Below are 23,187 nucleotides of genomic sequence, written 5' to 3' on the forward strand. Positions count from 1 at the left end.
GGTCTTGATCGTCATGGCTTACGTCATTGGAACATCGCGAGGTTCGCCTTGCCTTGATCTCTCCGCCCCTCGCGAGCCAGCCTGGTGAGGTGATATGTCTCTGTCATATCTATAATTTTTGATTGTTCCATGCCGATATTCTATAACTTTCATATACTTTTGGCAACTTTTTATATTATTTTTGTGACTAACATATTGATCCAGTGCCCAGTGCCAGTTCCTGTTTGTTGCATGTTTTATGTTTCCTAGAATATCCATATCAAACGGAATCCAAACGGGATAAAAATGGACGGAGAATATTTTTGGAATATTTGGAGAATTCCAGAAGAAAAATCCACGCGAGACGGTGCCCGAGGTGGCCACGAGGCAAGGGGCGCGCCTGCCCCCCTGGGCGCGCCCCTGACCCTCATGGGCCACCCATAAGGTAGTTGATGCCCTTCTTAGGCCACAAGAAAGCTAATTTTTGGTTAAAAAAATCACGGCGAAGGTTTCGGTCCAATCGGAGTTACGGATCTCCATATATATACGAAACGGTGAAAGGGCAGCAGAACAGAACACAAAAACAGAGAGAGACAGAGAGACAGATCCAATCTCGGAGGGGCTCTCGCCCCTTCCATGCCACGGAGGTCAAGGACCAGAGGGGAAACCCTTCTCCCATCTAGGGAGGAGGTCAAGGAAGAAGAAGACGAAGGGCCCCCCTCCCCTTCTCTTCCGGTGGCGCCGGAACGCCGACGTGGCCATCATCATCATCACCGTGATCTACACCAACACCTCCGCCATCTTCACCAACATCTCCATCACCTTCCCCCTCTATCTACAGCGGTCCACTCTCCCGCAACCCACTATACCCTCTACTTGAACATGGTGCTTTATGCTTCATATTATTATCCAATGATGTGTTGCCATCCTATGATGTCTGAGTAGATTTTCGTTGTCCTATCAGTGGTTGATGAATTGCTATGATTGATTTAATTTGCTTGTGGTTATGTTGCTGTCCTTTGGTGCCCATCATATGAGCGCGCGCGTGGATCACACCATAGGGTTAGTTGTATGTTGATAGGACTATGTATTAGAGGGCAAGGGTGACAGAAGCTTCAGCCTAGCATAGAAATTGATGCATACGGGATTGAAGGGGGGCCAATATATCTTAATGCTATGGTTGGGTTTTACCTTAATGAACGTTTGTAGTTGCGGTTGCTTGCTAATAGTTCCAATCATAAGTGCATAGAATTCCAAGTCAAGGATGACATGCTAGCAGTGGCCTCTCCCACATAATACTTGCTATCGGTATAGTAAAGTAGTCAATTGCTTGAGGGGCAATGTCGCAACTCCTGCCACCACTTTTCCACACTCGCTATATTTACTTTATTGCTTCTTACTTACAACAGCCCCTACTTTTTATTTACGTAATCTTTATTATCTTGCAAACCTATCCAACAACACCTACAAATTACTTCTAGTTTCATACTTGTTCTAGGTAAAGCGAACATCAAGCGTGTGAAGAGTTGTACCGGTGGTCGATACAAGTTGAGGGGATATTTGTTCTGCCTTTAGGTCCTCGTTGGGTTCGATACTCTTACTTATCGAAAACTGTTGCGATCCCCTATAATTGTGGGTTATCAAGACCTTTTTCTGGCGTCGTTGCCGGGGAGCAATAGCGTGGGGTGAATATTCTCGTGTGTGCTTGTTTGCTTTATCACTAAGTAATTTTTATTTTTCTGTTCTTAGTTGTTCTTTATCTTTAGTTATGGATATGGAACACGAAATACCCAAAAAAATTAGGTGTACTTGCTACTCATGGAGATGGGGAACCTCCTAAAACCCTCGATGTTGGTTATGTGAAAGATATTATGTACTACTTTAATAATCCTGAGAAAACCCCATTCAATTATGTAATGGGAGTAACGTTGGATCAACGTGAATACTTTAGGCATTACCGCTTGACACAAAAAGGGAAACTATTGTGGGATCAAATTCATATATTGAATTGGTATGCTAGGCAACTATGCTTGAGATATGATTATACTTGCTGCTCTAGGATGAAGGCTCCACACCTTCCTTTTTTATGCGAATTTAATGATAATAAAACCTTAGCTTCTTATGCTAATGGTATATATGATTACTATGATGTGGAACAAATAGAAGAATTTTTTGCTTTTATGGGTGCTTATGAAATTGAATCTATGTTTAAAGAGTTTGAAGATTTTGATGATGATGTTTATAGGCCTGAAAATTAGCTATCCTAAAATATTGCTATGATAATTATGAATATAATTCCTATATTAATGCGCTTATTGAGAAAGTCTCCGCTGCCCAGGAAGAGACTAATATTTTGCAGGAGTCTATGGAAGAAGAAATTGATGAAACTGTGAGCTCATTGGATGAAAAAGATGAGGAGGAGAGCAAAGAACAAAAGGAGGAAGAGCGGATTAGCTACCCGTGCCCACCTTCTAATGAGAGTAACTCTTCAACTCATACATTGTTTAATTTCCCTTCGTGCTTACCGAAGGATGATTGCTATGGTGATTGTTATGATCCCGTTGATTCTCTTGAAATATGCCTTTTTTATGATGCTTGCTATGCTTGTGGCCAAGATGCCAATATGAATTATGCTTATGGAGATGAACTTGCTATAGTTCCTTATGTTAAACATGAAATTGTTGCTATTGCAGCCACACATGATAGTCCTATTCTCTTTTTGAATTCTCTCGACTACACTATATCGGAGAAGTTTGCCCTTATTAAGGATTATATTGATGGGTTGCCTTTTACCGTTACACATGATGATTTTGATAGATATAATATGCATGTGTTTGATGCTCCTACTTGTAATTATTATGAGAGAGGAACTATATCTCCACCTCTCTATGTTTCCCACACGATAAAATTGCAAGAAACTATTTATACTATGCATTGGCCTTTACTTTGTGTGCATGAATTGTTCTTTTATGACATGCCGATGCATAGGAAGAGAGTTAGACTTCGTCATTACATGATATATGTTACTTTGTGCTCACTACTAAATTACAAATCATTGTTAATTAAAATTGGCTTTGATATACCTTGGGATCTGGGTGGATCCATTACTTGAGCACTATATGCCTAGCTTAATGGCTTTAAAGAAAGTGCTGCCAGGGAGACAACCCAGAAGTTTTAGAGAGTCATTTATTTCTGTTGAGTGCTTTCATATAGTTTAAAAACAACAAAAATAAAGAGGGGAACCCAAAACTTTTTCAAAAAGGAAAGTGAAAGTGAGAAAGACAAGCATTGTTGAAGTGGGAGAGCTCCTTGAACTTTGTTCATGCTCACTGAAACTTTGTGAATCTTGATTACAGAAACTTTTCAACAAAAACTAATTATCCCCTTGTACAATTCCATTGTATTATAAAAATAATGTGCCAAGGTTTGCCTTTAGGATGTTTACATTTGCTTGATGGTTTGTACAGTGCAGGACAGAAACTTTGGCTGTAGTGCGCGATTTTACATTTTTAACTGGAACGTTAAATGGTTCTTATTATTTTTGCACTGTCTTTCTATACAAATTTTTATTTTTCCTAATTTTGGCAGAATTTTTCAAGTATCAGAAGTATGGTCAATGTACAGATTATTACAGACTGTTCTGTTTTAGACAGATTCTGTTTTTGATGCATAGTTTGCTTATTTTGATGAAACTATCAATTTATATTAATGGATTAAGCCATGAAAAATTTATATTACAGTAGACACAATGCAAAAAATATGAATTGGTTTGCAACAGTACTTAGAGTAGTGATTTGTTTTTTATACTAACGGATTGTACCGAGTTTTCTGTTGAAGTTTTGTGTGGATGAAGTGTTCGATGATCGATAAGGTCTCAATGTGAGAAGAAGGAAGAGAGGCAAGAGCTGGGGATGCCCGAGGCACCCCAAGTAAATATTCAAGGAGACTCAAGCGTCTAAGCTTGGGGATGCCCCGGAAGGCATCCCCTCTTTCTTCAACAAGTATCGGTATGTTTTCGGATTCGTTTCGTTCATGCGATATGTGCAATCTTTGAGCGTCTTTTGCATTTAGTTTTCATTTTTATTTTATGCACCATGCTAGTATGAGGTAGTCCTTGGTTGATTTATAGAATGCTCTTTGCACTTCACTTATATATTTTGAGTATGGCTTTATAGAATGCTTCATGTGCTTCACTTATATCATTTGAAGTTTGGATTGCCTGTTTCTCTTCACATAGACAACCGCCATTTGTAGAATGCTCTTTTGCTTCACTTATATTTGTTAGAGCATGGGCATATCTTTTGTAGAAATAATTAAACTCTCTTTCTTCACTTATATCTATTTAGAGATATGACAGGAACTGGTCATTCACATGGTTAGTCATAAAATCCTACATAAAATTTGTAGATCACTGAATATGATATGTTTGATTCCTTGCAATAGTTTTGCGATATAAAGATGGTGATACTAGAGTCATGCTAGTGGGTAGTTGTGGATTAGTAGAAATACTTGTGTTGAGGTTTGTGATTCCCGTAGCATGCACGTATGGTGAACTGTTATGTAACAAAGTCAGAGCATGAGGTATTTATTGATTGTCTTCCTTATGAGTGGAGGTCGGGGACGAGCGATGGTCTTTTCCTACCAATCTATCCCCCTAGGGGCATGCATAGTAGTACTTTGCTTCGAGGGCTAATAAACTTTTGCAATAAGTATGTGAGTTCTTTATGACTAATGTTGAGTCCCTGGATTATACGCACTCTCACCCTTCCATCATTGCTAGCCTCTCTAGTATCACGCAACTTTTGTCGGTACCATAAACCCACCATATACCTTTCTCAAAACAAACACCATAGCTACCTATCATGGAATTTCCATAGCCATTCCGAGATATATTGCCATGCAACTTCCATCATCATCATATACATGACTTGAGCATTCATTATCATATTGCTTTGCATGATCGTAAGATAGCTAGCATGATGTTTTCATGGCTTGTCTGTTTTTTGATGGCATTGCTACGCTAGATCATTGCACATCCCGGTACACCGCCGGAGGCATTCATATAGAGTCATATCTTTGTTCTAGTATCGAGTTGTAATATCGAGTTGTAAGTAAATAAACACTACTAGGGAAAAGCCTAGAAGCAGCGCGGGTTTTGAGCCTATTAGCAGCGCGGGGGCCGGCGCTACTAATAAGGCGCTACAGCTAACATATAGCAGTAGCGCGAGCGCACCCACGCTACTACTACGTCCATTAGTAGTAGCGTGGGTAAAAACCCGCGCTACTACTAACCCGCGGAATTTTTTTTCTCGAATTTTTTGCTCGAATTTTCAAATTTCTGAATTATTTTAACCTCTAATCTCTAATCACCCTCATCGCTGCTCAATTTAATCTCTAATCACCCCTCATCATTCCAAATCATCTAAATTCCCGAACGGTCACCCATCCTCTTACTACTCCAGCCTGAGCACGCTTAACTTCTGGGTTCTATTCTCCCTCGATTCCAAGTCTGCACTTGTTGTTTTCCTGACAATAGTAAGATGTCAATCCTATTAACCCTCAGGAGTTTAGCTTGAGCATGAAGTCACACATTTCGTTGTTTGAGTTTAAAACTATTGTTCTAAACCACAATAATTATTTAGAAACACTAATGTTTCTTGAATAAGGAGTTTGACCACATTTTGACCAAAGTTTGACCACAGTTTGACCAGATTTGACCAAAATTCCAAAAAACTGAAATAATTATTTAGCAACACTAATATTCTTGAATAATTATTTAGTAACACTAATACGTCTTGAATAAGTAGTTTGACCACAGTTTGACCAGATTTGACCAAAATTAAAAAAATTGGAATTTGAGCATAACTTTTTTCCTTTTAGAATTTGAGGATTCTAAAAATTTGCAAATAGGCCGTAGGCAGTCTCCATCGTATGCGGATTTTCGTGCTGAACATTTTGATATATTATACGTTTTTTCTGACATCGTATGCAAAAGTTATAGCCGTTTTACATTTTCCCTACACTTTTTGCAAAACATGTCCAAATTTAAGTTTTTAAATTTTCCTAACTAGTAGATGTAAGAACATAACTACATCTCGAAGGATTTTAATTTTTGAAACATTTTGATATATTATACGTTTTTTTCTAACATCGTATGCAAAAGTTATAGCCGTTTTACATTTTCCCTACACTTTTTGCAAAACATGTCCAAATTTAAGTTTTTAAATTTTCCTAACTAGTAGATGTAGTAACTACATCTCGAAGGATTTTAATTTTTGAAGTTTTTATCATTTTCTTTTGCTTTTTACAAAACCGAAAAGGCGATCCACGGGGGGGGGGGGGGGGTAGAGTTTCAAAATGGGACCTGGTTGAGACCTCGCTACTACTATGGCATGTCCCGGAGGGGCATGGTTGAGACCTCTTAGTAGTAGCGAGGGGTAAAAACTTAGTAGTAGCGCGGGTTTATAACCCTCGCTACTACTATGGCATGGCCCAGGGGCACGGTAGAGACCGCTTAGTAGTAGCGAGGGGTAAAAACCAGCACTACTGCTATCAACTTAGTAGTAGCGAGGGTTAAAAACCCACGCTACTACTATGGCATGTCCCGGGGGGCACGGTAGAGACCGCTTAGTAGTAGCGAGGGTTAAAAACCAGCGCTACTGCTATCAACTTAGTAGTAGCGAGGTTTAAAAACCCGCGCTACTGCTACTTAGCAGCAGCGCCTGATTTTAAAGCGCGCTGCTGGTAAGATTCTGTGTATAGGCTTTTCCCTAGTAGTGAAAAGTGTGATGATCATCATTATTAGAGTATGGCCCCAGTGACGAAAGGATGATGGAGACTATGATTCCCCCACAAGTCGGGATGAGACTCCGGACAAAAAAACAGAGAAAGGCCAAAAAAGAGAAGGCCCAAAAAAAGAAAAAAATGAGAGAAAAAGAGAGAAGGGGCAATGTTACTATCCTTTTACCACACTTGTGCTTCAAAGTAGCACCATGTTCTTCACATAGATAGTCTCTTGAGTTATCACTTTCATATACTAGTGGGAATTTTTCATTTTAGAACTTGGCTTGTATATTCCGATGATGGGCTTCCTCAAACGCCCGAGGTCTTCATGAGCAAGCAAGTTAGATGCACACCCATTTAGTTTTCAGTCTGAGCGTTCATACACTTATAGCTCTTAGTGCATCCGTTGCATGGCAATCCCTACTCACTCACATTGATATCTATTGATGGGCATCTCCATAGCCCGTTGATACGCCTAGTTGATGCGAGACTATCTTCTCCTTTTTGTCTTCCCCACAACCACCATTCTATTCCACCAGTAGTGATATATCCATGGCTCACGCTCATGTATTGCTTGAGGGTTGAAAATGTTGAAGCGCGTTAAAAAGTATGAACCAATTGATTGGCTTGTCATCGGGGTTGTGCATGATGTGAATATTTTTTGTGGTGAAGATGGGGCATAGCCAGACTATATGATTTTGCAGGGATAACTTTCTTTGGCCTTGTTATTTTGAAAAGACATGATTGATTTATTAGTGGGCTTGAAGTATTATTATTTTTATGTCAAATAATAGACTATTGCTTTGAATCACTCGTGTCTTAATATTCATGGCATGATTAGATATGTGATCAAGATTATGCTAGGTAGCATTCCACATCAAAAATTATCCTTTTTTATCATTTACCTACTCGAGGACGAGCAGGAATTAAGCTTGGGGATGTTGATACGTATCCGTCGTATCTATAATTTTTGATTGTTCCATGCCAATATTCTACAACTTTCATATACTTTTGGCAACTTTTTATATTATTTTTGGGACTAACATATTGATCCAGTGCCCAGTGCCAGTTCCTGTTTGTTGCATGTTTTATGTTCCGCAGAATATCCATATCAAACGGAATCCAAACGGGATAAAAACGGACGGAGAATATTTTTTGAATATTTGGAGAATTCCGAAAGAAAAATCCACGCGAGATGGTGCCTGAGGTGGCCACGAGGCAGGGTGGCGCACCATTTACCCTCGTGGGCCACCCGTAAGTAGGTTGATGCCCTTCTTCGGCCGCAAGAAAGCTAATTTTTGGTATAAAAAATCACGGCGAAGGTTTCGGTCCAAGCGGAGTTACGGATCTCCATATATATACGAAACTGTGAAAGGGCAGCATAACAGAACGCAGAAATAGAGAGAGATAGAGAGACAGATCCAATCTCGGAGGGGCTCTTGCCCCTCCCATGCCATGGAGGCCTAGGACCAGAGGGGAAACCCTTCTCCCATCTAGGGAGGAGGTCAAGGAAGAAGAAGACGAAGGGGCCCCTCTCCCCTTCTCTTCCGGTGGCGCCGGAACGCCGATGTGGCCATCATCATCATCATCACCGCGATCTACACCAACACCTATGCCATCTTCACCAACATCTCCATCACCTTCCACCTCTATCTACAGCGGTCCACTCTCCCGCAACCCGTTGTACCCTCTACTTGAACATGGTGCTTTATGCTTCATATTATTATGCAATGATGTGTTGCCATCCTATGATGTCTAAGTAGATTTTCGTTGTCCTATCGGTGGTTGATGAATTGCTATGATTGATTTAATTTTCTTGTGGTTATGTTGTTGTCCTTTGGTGCCCATCATATGAGCGCGCGCGTGGATCACACCATAGGGTTAGTTGTATGTTGATAGGACTATGTATTGGAGGGAAAAGGTGACAGAAGCTTCAGCCTAGCATAGAAATTGATGCATACGGGATTGAAGGGGACCAATATATCTTAATGCTATGGTTGGGTTTTACCTTAATGAACGTTAGTAGTTGCGGATGCTTGCTAATAGTTCCAATCATAAGTGCATAGAATTCCAAGTCAGGGATGACATGCTAGCAGTGGCCTCTCCCACATAATACTTGCTATCGGTCTAGTAAAGTAGTCAATTGCTTGAGGGGCAATTTCGCAACTCCTGCCACCACTTTTCCACACTCGCTATATTTACTTTATTTCTTCTTTACTTACAACAGCCCCTACTTTTTATTTACATAATCTTTATTAGCTTGCAAACCTATCCAACAACACCTACAAAGTACTTCTAGTTTCATACTTGTTCTAGGTAAAGCGAACATCTAGCGTGTGTACAGTTGTATCAGTGGTCGATAGAACTTGAGGGGATATTTGTTCTGCCTTTAGCTCCTCGTTGGGTTCGACACTCTTACTTATCAAAAATTGTTGCGATCCCCCATACTTGTGGGTTATCATGAGGCCGCTCCTGAGGAGGTCTTGCGTCGTCCGCCTCGTGAGGCTTGGCCCCTCGCGAGGGTCTTGGGTGTTTGCTGGTGAAGATGGGTCGTACGGGGCCGCTCGTGGCGCCACGCTGCAAGCCGCAGGCAGGCAAGTCTGGGGACCCCCGTTCCCAGAACACCGACAGTAGCCCCCGGGCCCAAGACGCGCTCGGGCTTGGCTTCGAGGCGAAGCCAAAGGGCAAGCGTGGAGCGTCGCGGCCCCAACAGCCTGCGGCCTTGGTCGACGCGTGGCGAATGATTGGACATGGGCGCCTCTGCTTTCCCACACTGCCCCGGCAACTGCCCGTCTGACAAAAAGGCCGGTGAGGGCAACGCTTGCCTTCATTGCTTCCTTCGCCTTGCTCCAGATCTCCCTTCGCACTCCTTGCTCCCAAAATCTCCAGATCCGCTCCAATCCCTCTCCAAACTTCCGTCCGATGGCGCCCCGGAAGCCCAAGCCTGCTTCACCGCCTGCCTAGTACGAGTCGGGCCTGGACACACCCAATGTTTCGGAGAAGAACTTCGCCGCCACACGCCTGCTGACGGCAGGGAAGGACAACGAGAAGGGGAAGACCGAGCTCCGGGCCGGCTCTGCCGTGCCCGAGGCTCCGAAGAGGTCCTTCTATCCCTTCTTCATGAGCGGTGTCGTCGACGGCCTCGTTCCCCCCTTCTCCGACTTCTTCTACGCAGTCCTCCAACACCACGGGTTACAGGCTCTTCACCTCCATCCCAACTTTGTTCTTCTCTTGTCCATCTTTGCCTATTACTGCGAGGCGTATGTTGGGGTGATGCCTTTCATGGCACTGCTACGGCACTTCTTCTACCTCCGGATCAACGACGGCCACACCATGGGGTGTGCCAGTTTCATCGCAAACGGTAAGGCTAACGTGATTTTGAAGACCGGGAAGAAGGCCGATGGCTTCAGGAGCAAGTGGGTTATGATGGATGCCAAGTGTGTCCATCCACGGCTGAAGCTGCCGATGAGGATGCCCCAACCTGATGAGGGTTGGGCCCACGCGAAGCTTACTAACGACCAGGCGAAGCTGGTGCTGGAGAAGATGAACGCCGACCTGAAGCCGGGCAACGCGAAGGTGGCGAAGCTGACGGGGGCCATGCTCCTGAGGGAATTCTTGATGCTGCGGGTGGCTCCTCTCCAGGCGCGCACGAGGCCCTTGTGGACGCTCGTGGATGAAGAAGACAAGATCCGCTTGAGCTCGAAGGCCTTATCTGACGAGGAGCTGGCCGCGGTCCTCCATCTCTTGGTTGGCGACGACCAAGAGTATCCGCCGAATCCCCACGCCCCCTTGTTCCTTCGGAAGGACGGGGCGCAGGTCATAGCCGCCATGCCCACCTTTCACGGGCATGGCATGGTGCCGCCAGCACCTTCTGAGGTTCCCGCCGTGGCGGCGACGGTGGACGTGTCTTCTTGTGATTCTCGAGGGGACGGGGAGGAGGAGGAGGACGAGGAGCGCGACCCGGAGGTGACCCCCGAGGGGACGGGAGAGACCTCCCCCTTGCGCAAGGCCGACATCCTCCGCGCCTACCCTGATGACACTGACGAGAATGTCACCCTTCCTGAGAGGGAGGAGCCGCCCGCGGTCCCGACGAGGGGCAGGTCGGCGCTGATCCTCCGGGACGACACTCCAGCCCCGACACCGCTTGGAGTTGTTCCCAGTCCGTCCGCTGCCCCTGCTTCTGCTTATGGAGCCCGCGCGTCAACGCCCCAGGCTGTGAGGCTCTCGGGCTTCAAGCTTACCAAGAGGAAGGTGGACTACGCCGCGGTGGACCTGTAAGTGTTCGTGCTCCATCTTGTTCTTGATTAGGCTGATGATCTTTGACGTTCGCCGTTGGTTGGCTAGGCCGCCGTCTGCGGCGAAGAAGAGGAAGGAGGGCACGGTGACACCGCCCGTGGTCGATTCGCCCGCGGCGGCCTCACCCCCCTCCGCGGGGAAGGGGAGCGACGGCGCTCCCACCTCCCCGGCCCGGTCGTCCTCGCGAGGCCCAGTAGGGTGTCCTCGTGAGGAGTCAGCCCCCGTGACCCTGCTGGCTCTGGAAGCGCTGATGTCCAGCGCAGCTACTGAGGTCCCCAAAGCTTCGAAGCCTCTAGTTTCTCAGGCCATGGTGATGTCGTCGCCTCTTCCTCCTCCTGTTCCAAGTTCTTCCGCCACCCCTGATGTCTTGGAGCGTGCCCTTTTTGAGATGACCTGGCTGCGAGCAGATCTTCAGGGCGCCGAACCCCTCCTCGCAGCTGGGCGCCTGGAGCTGGTCTCTGGCTGGCTTCATTCTGACGTGTCGGTTCGAGCAACGATTAGCTAGGCCGCGGCGATCTTCGAGGGGGAGAAGCGAGCTGCCGCCCAAGCAGCAGTTGCTCACTAGGCGGCGCTGAAGGACGTCGAGGCCGCCCAAGGTCGCTGCCGGGTGCTGGAGGCCGAGCTGAAGACCCTGCGTGAAGAGCGTGCAGAAGATGCTCGTGGCCGTAAGGCGGAGGAAGAGAAGATGAAGGCCCAGGAGGACGCCATCAAGGGTCGCGACGCCGAGCTGGAGCAGTCGGCGCGGGCGCAGGCCGCCGAGTGCGGCCGGCTGGAGGAGCTGGAGCGAAAGGTGCAGGCGGAGAAGGCCGAACTTGATGCCACCGATGGGGACGGCCCCGCCCAGCTGCTTCCCTACTTGGTCGAGGCGCTTGAGGAAGTCGTGAGCGGCATCGGCCCCATGGCGGAGGAAGAGGCTTGCGTCCTTTCTTCGGCTGCGCTGACGCGCGTCTTCAGCCACCTCCATCTTCGCGATCCTGTCGCCCGCCTTGACGAGCTGCTGGAGCCTGTGGACGACGAGCGCTACGCAGCTGCTGCCGCAGCCGTGAAGGGTCAGGTTGAGGCCCTGATGCACAGGTTCCGCGCCTTCGCCCCCGTGCCCTTGACCGGCGGCGCAGGTGAAGGTGACGCCACCAAGGAGGGGGTGCCTCTTGCGGGTGCCGGTGATGTCCAGGGATGACTTTCTTGTGGCTCCTTTCCTGTTTAAACTCCTGCAGCATGTACCGTGCCTCGTGGAGGCGTTTAAACTTGTGTTTGGTACTCGAAGAATAATATGTCTTGTAATATTTGCTTTGAGATTTTGCGATTTCCTTCCCATTTACTTTACATTCTACATCGGCAGAGCCCGACCCCGCGCATACCTCAGCCGTCATTGGGCCAACCGGATCACTAGGACGGACCAAGGAGTGAGGGGCTACGTGTTCAGTTAGGCTCCTGAGTCGCGATGCTCAGGAGTCCCCCTTGATGCGCAAACAACTTATGGAAAAGGGGATGCAAGGGTAGGTCTAGTGTTCTACGTCGGCAGGGCCCGACCCCGCGCATACCTCAGCCGCCATTGGGCCGACCGGATCACCAGGACAGACCAAGGAGTGAGGGGCTACGTGGTCAGTTAGGCTCCTGAGTCGCGATGCTCGGGTGTCCCCCTTGACGTTCAAACGACCTTCATACCTTAGCTCTGCTTGGGAGGGCGTGTGACGACCAGGTCCGAGGGACCTGGCGGGGTGGCGTACGCTTGGGTGTGACCCGAGCGCAGCCCCTGTGCCCAGCCCCCTCGCGCGACTCTCCCGAGGAGAGGTGTTGCGATGAGGCCAGACACTGAGCCCGGAGGCTCCCCGAGGTTGGTACGGTCGTGAGGCCGCCCTCGGTTGTTTATCACCAGGACGGACCATGGCGCTTCCGCACTTGCACGGGCATAGCCGCTCCTCGGCAGTGTCGACTACCAGCGTGGAGCATGGTGCTTCCACTGGTACGTGGGAGGGGGCTCCCTACAGCGGAGAGCCCCCGGGGCGTGTACAGCCCCACCCTGACACATGGCTTGCACGGCAAGGCTGGAAGAGGTGTATCTGGGCACTCGTGAGCTAGCGCGGGACTCACGAGGCCCTACCTCAAGGCGGGTTGCGCCTGGTCTTGGTTCTTGATGGCTGTGGCGGTCCTGCGAGATGGTTAGACAACCTGCGCCGAAAGGATTTCCTGAGGCTATCACACGAGAAGGCCAAGCACCAACGACCCCAGGAGGTGACGTGAATGGGGCCGGCCCGCCAGACAGAGCCCGGCCGTTGGATTTATCGATGCTGCAGGTACAGGCCCGAGCACATACGTCGTGCCTAGCCTTCTTATGCGAAGGATCCTGAAGAAAGGCGATCGGTGCGCGGCTCCCATGGTGGGTGACAATCAAGCAAGTGATAACCATAGATAGATTATGCATGAGAACCAAACTGGGTTAGGTAAATGCAAGAATGATACATGCCACTGGGTCGGACCCGAGCGTCCTGGGGATGATGCTGCCCAAGGGGCGCCCCCAGCAAGGTGAACTAAAAAATGCAAGTGGATACATGCCACAGGGACTGACCCATGCGGCCTGGGAATGATGCGGCCCGGGGGGCACTCCCAGCTGAATGAACTTGGAGAGATGTCACCTGCTTTGGCTGTTGAAGGGGTGTTGGGGTAGCTGAAGACGCGTAGCGAAGAAGTCGCTCCTCACGAGCCATCGAGGCCCTGAGCCTCGGGAGGTTCTGGAGGCTCGGGCGGCCTCCGGAGGACCGCCTCCATCTCCGCCAGGACTGCGTGATGTCTGGCCTCCTGACCCGTCATGATGCTCCGGAGGTTGCGCTAGAAGGCGGTAGCCGCACTCGGCAGGCCGAACGGCATGCGAATGTAGTTGTGAGGCGGGCCCTCACACCGGCCAGCACGCGAAGGCCAGAAGTGCTTGCGAGACGCCCGAGGACCCTGTAATCCAGGACTCCCTCAGCTACAACAGGAATCCAAAGACTTGGATCCTTGAGTGGATGACAGTTGATGTACATCATGAGGCCAAAGCTCAAGACATCATCGAGCTTACTTCCCTGTCCACTCTAGGTGAGTTATATGAACCTGGTTGTCAACGTCATAGAGATGAGTTGCAGAGCTTTTTTCAGAGGCCTGAGCCAAACATGAGCTAGATGCTTAGCATGATGAAGCCATTGCCTCGAGACGCTGAATACCCAAAGGAGTTCTTTGTGAAGGACCTCGAGTACTTGCCACGCACAGTGGACCATATTCTGAGGCATACTCTATGGCCCATCAAGGGACATTCTTCTGAAGCTAAACTTGAAGGCGCCATGAAGACTTTGGTTTTCTAAATCATTAATGGCATCAGGTTCAACACACATGATTTCTTCATCAGACAACTTGCTGCTTTTGGAATCGATCTATTTGGTCTGAAGTTCTACGCACCATGGGTGATGCACTTGATTAAGCTTAATTCCACCATTGACTATCAGCCCTTGGCGCGCAACCATCTTGTATTTCTGCCTGAGGTTGATCTGTCTATTGAAACCATCTACCCCAAGCCTGCAAAGCAGCCACTCCATCTTCAGAACGCTGAATTTCAAAGCTTCACGTAGCCAATTGAAGGAATCCTTGTGCCCAGTGATGCAACCCCTGCATATCCTCTTGCCGGTAACATGCGCTTTCCTCACCGAGCCAACACCGAAGCCGCTGCAAATACAATTGCCCAAAGGCCTCAGAAGCGATCTCGTGTACTCAATGACCAAGAGCTTCTGGTGGCATTGCATCAGAAGCAGGATAAGCATCATGACTGGCTGAAGCGTCAGATGCATAGCCTCTTGGTGGATGTCAATCGCATAGGTAACTTAGCCACCAAGAACACATTTGTAGCCCATGAAGCCCGTCGGCAGTCCTGGAAGAGTCTCACACTGCTATGTTCTGAAGATCATCTGCGTGCAGATGGCTTCATCGAACACTTCAAGTTTGATTCCAGCCCTCCTCAGAATGCAAGCTGGCGCCGCACTCCCTCCATTGAAGATTTTGAGCATTCATCTTTGGCTGCAACTATAGTTGCGAGAGTCGTCGATGAAGAAGACGATGCCACTTCACCAACCATGGATGCACTACATCACGATACTGCGTCAGGCCCGTTTGCACCACCAAACTCCAATGACAACCCTACTCCATCCTCTACTCCAACTGGGAACGAGTAGATCCTTTATGTCTTCATACCTTTTTAGTCCTTACTGACAAAAGGGGGAGAAGCATATGAGGTTGATAGTCTTCAAGTGGGTCCATATGGGTGGTTGCATTATTTTGCTAAGTTCTTACAACTCTCATTTTGAAACATTTGGTTCTTTGAGTTTTAATACTTAAACTTGATGGTCGCCTGCTTCGTTTTTGCTGCCACTTTGTGATGCAATGATAAAATCCGCATGAAGACATTTTGCAGACGTCCATTTTTCATTGTGCATGTCATGTATGTTCATTATACTTATATGCATGATGAATTATCTTCGTAAGTTGAAGAGGATCTCCATAAAGTAAAACCTGCCATGTGCATTTGCATTCAAAAGCAAACTACTTATATGCACATCTTCAGGGGGAGCCTTTTGCAACTTATGAAGACAATGCTTTTATCCTTAACTCTCACATTTTTTTATCCCCGTTGAAAACTTCAACCGGTTTGTCATCAATCACCAAAAAGGGGGAGATTGTAAGTGCATCTAGTGCCACCCCTGGTTGGTTCTGGAGTATTGACGACAAACTTGGTTGAGGGACTAATGTGTTTGTGAGAATTGCAGGATAACACAGGTAGTAGTCCCATATTGATTCGGTTTACCTACCAGAGATGACCCCTAAAAATGTGTGAAGACATTGAAGACAATGGTGGTTCGTTAAGACATTCACGATGAAGACTATGACATGAGAAGACATTCATATGAAGACTACAGAGTGCGAAGACATAGACGTTTCGTAGTTTCCTTTTCTTCTTTGTTGAGTCATAGGAACCACCGTACTGTTAAGTGGGGTCCAAGTGAACAAAGTCAGAGTGACTGAAGTGATGCTCAACCAAATCCTATGTCTTCGAGCAAAGACAATGAGAGCAAATCTTATCCAGAGCTGGATGAGTCAGCTTTACTTGTAGCCCAAGTCAAGCTGACGCGTGTGTTTGAAATCCGACCGTTGGACACATGTCGGTTCCTTAGTGACCCAGGGTCATTTCGGACAAATCAGGTCGGGTTGCCTCCTGGCTATAAATAGCCCACCCCCTACACCATAAATTGGTGGCTACCTAGAGTTAGTGCACGGCTTTTGTCGTTTGAGAGCAACCCACCTCCGAAGAATTTGAGAGAGAGATCTTTGCGAGGACAAAGTCCAAAACACCCAGAGCCAAAGAGTATTAGGCATCACTGAAGTCTTTCTGTCTGCGTGACCTGAAGACTTGTTACACTTGAGGACTGTGAATCCTCCAGCCGGTTAAGCGTCGCGTTCTGAGAATCCAAGAGTCATTGTGGATCGCCGGTGAACGAAGTCTGTGAAGGTTTGGAAGTCTACCTTGAATACTTACTAGAGTGATTGGGCGAGGATTGGGTGTCCTTAGCTCGGGGGGAATAAGGTGAAGATGTGGTCTTCTGAGTTAAATCTTAGCCTCCCTAACCAGACGTACAGTTGTCACAGCAACTGAAACTGGTCTATGAAATCCTTGTCTTCACCAAGCAACTGGTTCTATCCTTCAGTTCCCTTTACTTTACAGTTTGTCTTCGTGAAGTCATTGCTTGCCTGTATGATCTGATTGACTTCACTGAGTGAAGACTATTTATTGTTTGGCTTCATACTGTCTTTCATCATGATCCATACTACCTAGCTGTTGATAGTCTTCGTGCTTTCACTTCATTGCATACTTGACTATGGCTTGTCTAGTGTAGTCTACCTTCCGCTGCATATAATAGGTTCATTTCTATCGTCTGTCTTCAAGGACATCGTGTTTTGAAGACTTTCATAAAAATCGACTATCCCCCTCCCCCCTCTAGTTGATAACTAGCACTTTCAATTTCTAAAAGGTTCGCACTATGTTTAGAAAAAATGTATAATTAGAAATTTTAAATAATTAACCACAAAACTTCACTTCTTTTAAAACAATGATCATGTAATCATGAAAGGGGTTAACTCATTTAAAATAATGTCCATACAATATGATAATTTTATTTTAGATATACATGAGCATATCTTTCGAACATGTGAACATTCTTATTCAAATAAAGAACATCTTGTGTGAGATTTTAATTTTAAAAGAGCTCAAAGCATGAAAATATTCCATTTAAAAATGACATGAATATAAATATAATTTACTTAACATATACAAGTATTAAAAAAGTTAATGTAACTAAATAAAGTCTTCAACCCATTTTTATAAAAAAAAATAGTGTAATTGTAAAATATCACATATTCTCAAAATTTATAGTATTGTCTAAAAGTGTCAGACTATTTAATTAAATATTCAAGTAATATTTAGCAAAGTTTTATTCAAATATTTATAAAAAATGGTTTGTTTGTTTAAATATTAAAAAATTTAAGAGAATAAATTATAAAATATAACCGAGAGCACGACAAGGAACAAAAACCCAAAAATGTAAAATTAAATGAAACAACAGATAATGAAAAAATAAGCCTATAACTAACAAAATGAAAAATAAAAGGAATTCATTTTTTAGCTACAAACAGAAAATAGAAAAGGAAGACAAATGACGAAAAGGGGCAAGGCCTGTGATAGGAGCGAGGGGTGTTAACAAGCTATATCTCCGGTAGGCAAGATATAGCATTGGCGATCACTATGTGACATAGTGTAGGGTGACTCACATGTGTAGGTAATTTAGGTCGACCACTTACGCGGTCCGTTATATTTTTTTATTTAATTTTCTTCATATTTTTGTTTTGCCTATTTTAGGTGGCTTCTTTTTTTTGGCCTATACACCTAGTTTTTTTTTCTTGTTTCTTCTTTTAAGGAGTCTACCTATTTTGCGAAATTTATGAAGATTTGAAAAATTCAAGACGTTTATGGTCATATTTTTGAAAATATGTGAACATTTACAATTTTATTTTTGGAAAATGTGAGTACATTTTTTGAAATCGTTTGATTAGACTTCTGACCAACGTCTGAAAATAATGCCAGCAATACTAATTATCAGGCCACTCGTTGAAACCTCCTTGCTCGCTAGAAAACCGGATACTTTGCCCGGGTAGGAAACTAGTTGTTCGCACCCTTGATAAGAAAACCGCTTGTTACTTAGCCACAACAACAAATAAACAGCTTCATGTTTTTTAAATTGAAAAAAATATACGTTGATTTTTTTATATCTAGAAAAGTGCCCACAAATTTCAAAAATATTAAGATTTTAGAAAACATTCGCAAATTTTCTTGGCCCCTTATTAGTCAGGACCCTGGGCCATTGAGCTAAGTTATTTAATAAGGGGCTTTCCTAATAAATAATTGGAAATCCTTTTAACAAATCTCATTTATTTTATACTCTTTCTCTTTCTTAGGATAATTTTTATGCTCTTTGAAATATCTCACGGGATATTTATGCGTGAAAGCTTCACTGGGTTTTTTCATTTACTTTTACTATAGTTTGTTCTTATATATTTTTTTCTTTCCTTTTAAGCATTCTTCGTCAATAATTGTCTTCATTTTCTTATTTTGACTTTATTGATATTTAGTGGATGCAATGTTCACGAAAGTTAAAAAATGATTGTGATTTTTTTTAAAAATCACAGGTTTAAGAGTGGTGATCCCTTAGAAAATGTTCGTGCATTTTTAAAAGCTTTCACAAGTTCTAAAAAAATATGCGCAATTTTTAAATAATCAAATTCCAAAATTTTAATAATTTTTAAATAAAAACAGAAAATAGCAAAAACAACTTGGAAAAATAGAAGAAAAGAAACAGAACATAACTTTAAAAGTAAAAATAAAATAGAAAAGGGAAAACCATGATAAAACTAATAAAATGAGAAATAGGAATTGGTGTGAAAATAGAGAAATAAAATAGAATAAAATGCAACTGGGAAAAACACCAACCAAAATCTGTTAGAAAAAAAGGAGCTAGGCTCATCCCACAGAAAACAGCCCCACATACATGAAACATTTTTTTCATGCAAATATTTGTTAGCAAAAAAGAGTAGGAACAGTGTAATTTTATGTTAATATGTGTGAAAAGTTTTCTTTCAACACATGTACATTTTCGAAAACAATGTTCATATACTTTTAGAAGAGTCGAAGAATAAAAAATGTTCCATATTTTTAAAATTTTAATATAATTAGCATTCATTGAACATTTCAACATATTTTAAAAAAGTATGCGTTAGAAAATGAAGTGGTCAACCCAGTTTAGGAAAAGGTTAGTCCACATAATAAATGTTCAATTTTTTTACAAAACTTATATTATGTTTGAAAAGTGTTTATGCCTTGTAGTGAAGAAAAATGTGTTTTTAGAAATATTTTAAAAAATAAGTAAATAAGAATGAAATTGAAAAATGAAAAGGGAATGAGAAAATAAAACAATACCGAAATAGAAAATGTAAAAGGAAAAAAATCAAGAAACGGGCGTTCGCCCATCTGAGGAGCACCTGAGGTGACCGCTCTCTATATGTCGGATTAGGCAGATATAGCATTTATGATCACTATGTCATATAGTAGTAGTGGATTACTTGGGTGACTCACACTTGTGTTGGTTATTACCCTTTTTTACCCCTAAAAAGGTAATTTCGGCCAGCCACATGTGCGGCTCATTGACGTTAGGTTTTTCATCTGGTTTTATTTTCCTTTTTTATGGCTTTTTGGGTGGGTTTTTCCTGTTTTGTTTTATTCCTCTAATTTTTCTTGTTTCTTCTTTAAAATATTTACGTGTTTTTGAATCTGTGTAGATATTAAAAACTTAGGACATTTTTATGGTTCATAAACATTTAAAAAAATAAAAAATTGTGATTTTTTTAATACTTTTATTTGACTTCTTATCAGCATAAAAAATAATACCAGCAACACCAAGTATTGAGCCACATTCTTTTGGATCTTCTAGTCCACTCTTTGAGCGCCGAATAGGCGCTGTATCGCGGATGGGCCAGGCTAAAATAGAGCTCGAGTGTGAAACCTCTTCGCTCGCTAGAAAAGCGATGCTTTACCCGGAAAAATAAACTACTTGCTCGCACCCTTCATAAGAAAACCGCTTGCTACTTGGCCAGAATACATAAATGGCTTCATGTTTATTTTAACTAAAAATGTATTTTTGAAAAAAAAATATGCTCCCTCCGTCCAGAAATATTGATCAGAGAAATGGATGTATCTAGACGTATTTTAGTTTTAGATACATTAAACTTTTATCCATTTCTCTGACAAGTTGACGGAGGGAGTACATCTGTTTAGAAAATATCCACATATTTAAAAATATTCAAGATATTTCAAAATATTCACTTATTTTGAAATGTTGAACAAATATAAAAAGTTCATAGGTTTTGACAATATTCGCATCTCCGAAAATGTTAATAAATTAGAAAAAAAATCTCTTTACTTAAAAATTATTTAATTTTTATATAGTATATTTTTATTTTATTTGAATTAACTAAAAACAGAAAATAGCAAAAACAGCTTGAAAACTAGAAGAAACAAATTGAACAACAGAAAAAAATACTGAGAAAGGAAAACCTTGAAAATACTGGGAAAATGAGAAATAAAAAGAATACAAGCGAAAGATAAAAAAGGTAAAAATAACTAGAAATACCCCGGCAAATATAGGAAAAGGGCAAAAGGAGCTATGCTCATCCCAAAGAAAACAGCCCCGCAGTGAGGAAAATCGACCTAGTTGGGCCGGCCAAACAATGTGTTCCGTGTGTGTTGGAACGGGGAATTCCACATTCTTTTGCTTAGTGATTACAATATTATTCCCTTACTGATAACCTTATTGAAATATATTGCAGCGCGTTGCCTAGCAACAGCGAACCGATTGGCAAGTTTATGGAAAATATCTGCACAGTTGCATAAATATCATGCATATCGAGAGCAACAGACACATTTTATGAAGAGAGCTCCTTAAGATAAATGATGAACTAGTGCATCACCAACATACACACCATGCCCCGCCATGAAAGGCACATTGACAAAGACAAATATCGGCATAACTGCACAGATCTGGAAAACATCACTTCCACTGCGACGCATACAACTTTGGACTTTGGAGGCTACGGTTCTAGAAGGAAATTTATCACTCTAGCTAGCTTGTTAACTTCAGATTCATGAGACGCAACCTGCAAATAGAGCAAAAACGAAAATAGAGATGTCAGTAAAAAAAATTTCCGAACCATGTCTTCTCTTACTATCTACTTCCTCCGTCCGGAAATAACTATCGCTCAACAGATTTATCTAGACGTATTTCAATATTAGATACACACATTTGAGCGACAGTTATTCTACTGCTAGATACATCCGTTTGAACGGCAGTTATTTTCGGACGGATGAAGTACATATGTATAATCTTGATGCAACGATATGAGTCGGTCAAAACCCTGTTTGTTGAAATTATGTTGGATGGAGAAACAAATCTACATGTAAATTGTAAGAGACACATCATGTTATGGTACTATGCAGAGGCATGCATGATATAGGTTCTTTTTTTTATTGTTGCAAAAAGCATGTTATACATTCTAGAGCTTGAATGAGGAAATGAACCTACCGTGACACCCCTATTTGTGAAGTTTAGCCCATGACTATTTTTTTTTGAGGGAGCCCATGACTATACTATGGTGGAAAAGGTAAACGGAACAAGTCATGAGCGAGCGGACGCTCACCATTGTACTGAACGTTACGTGCAACGAGTACAGCTGTGTGGATGAGAGACGTGTTGACGTTCTTTGCGGTGGAGTTGTATGACCGGCGTGCTTGCTGCGGAAGGAAAGAATGATCGTAGCCATAAATCGACCAACCTGCGTCATTTGGCGTCGCGGGCTGCGGGCCGGGAGGGTCCCCGGCGGTTGGACTCCACGGCGCTGTCGGGGAGGGGGCGATCCAGCGGGAGCTGGCCGCGGCCGCCGGCGGGCGGCGGCCCCCGGTGGCAGAGCCTGCGCGACGCCCGCCGCTCCTCGCTGACGCCGGCGGCGCCCACGAGCACCTCCTGCACGAAGGAGCGCTCGACGCCGTCGAGGAACGCCGCGTGCCGCTCCTCCGTCCACCCCTCGCCGCGCGCCAGCACCGCCAGATGATCGTCCATCCGATCCACGGCCACGCACGGCCCGAGGGTAGCGGAGGACGTACGCAGGCCCGCTCTCCTCGACGACGGCCGAGGGCAAACGTTATATGGGGCCGGACGAAATAAATATCTAGCCAGCCGACAAGGCCGTATGCAAACGCGCGGCGTGCTTATACTCGTCACAAACTTATACCAGCACTGATCCTGCTTGTCACTAGCAGTACGTATTCGCTAGGTATATCTAATGGCCGTGTCAAGGCGTATCATACCAGCATGGCGAGGCTGGGCTGGCGGGCCAGGAGGAATGCGACGTGCGGTGTGTCGCATGCACCGTTGAGGGCTTGAGGCCTTATCTCGTGCAGATATTTTGTCTGCGTGACGCGACACGCGAGTGAGTGTTACGGGCGGGCGGCTACGCAGCAAAGTCCTTGGGGACAAAAAGTGTGCCGCGCTTTAAACAAAAGTTCTGCGCTTTTCATTATTTTATGGACACACTCGTACACAATAAGAACATTATCTGTGATTAGTCTCCCAGGGACAAAGGCACTCTGAGTGGGAGAGATAATTTCCGGCAATATTCCCTTTAGTCTGGCCGCCAGCATCTTAGAGATTATTTTGTACAGGACATTACACAAACTTATGGGTCTGTATTGTGTAATTAACTCAGGAGATCAGGGCAGTCAGGACTATGTGTTGTGAAGCTGGATATGCACAAAGCTCATGACCGTGTGGAGTGGATTTTCTTGAGAAGCATGATGAAAAAACTTGGATTTCATGACCTCTGAATTGAAATGATTATGTCCTGAGTTTCATCAGTGAGGTATAAAGTAAGATTCAACTCTCAAGAAACTGATATTTTTACCCCTTCTAGGGAAATTAGACAGGGGGACCCTCTCTCCCCATATTTATTCCT

General features: G+C 44.3%; 1 protein-coding gene across 2 annotated transcripts; it reads right to left on the minus strand.

The window, feature by feature from the left end:
* Positions 1-21,043: 21,043 nt before the first annotated feature.
* LOC123130786 (uncharacterized) lies at positions 21,044-22,451 on the minus strand. Of its 2 annotated transcripts, none has more exons than XM_044550596.1 (2): positions 22,012-22,439; positions 21,044-21,336 (listed from the first exon to the last, which is right to left on the minus strand). In XM_044550596.1, exon 1 carries the CDS (start codon positions 22,293-22,295, stop codon positions 22,017-22,019), a length of 279 nt encoding a protein of 92 aa, XP_044406531.1. In that variant the 5' UTR covers positions 22,296-22,439; the 3' UTR covers positions 21,044-21,336; positions 22,012-22,016. The 2 variants fall into 2 exon arrangements, 1 of the variants encoding a protein (XP_044406531.1); XR_006464010.1 differs by having other exon boundaries at positions 21,104-21,336; positions 21,877-22,451.
* Between the last annotated feature and the right edge of the window lie 736 nt (positions 22,452-23,187).

Source organism: Triticum aestivum, chromosome 6A, assembly GCF_018294505.1.
Source record: "Triticum aestivum cultivar Chinese Spring chromosome 6A, IWGSC CS RefSeq v2.1, whole genome shotgun sequence".
Taxonomy (NCBI): domain Eukaryota; kingdom Viridiplantae; phylum Streptophyta; class Magnoliopsida; order Poales; family Poaceae; genus Triticum; species Triticum aestivum.

Excerpts from the sequence above, each read along its gene's own strand:
- LOC123130786 (XM_044550596.1), bottom strand. The coding sequence starts at position 22,295 with ATGGACGATCATCTGGCGGTGCTGGCGCGCGGCGAGGGGTGGACGGAG.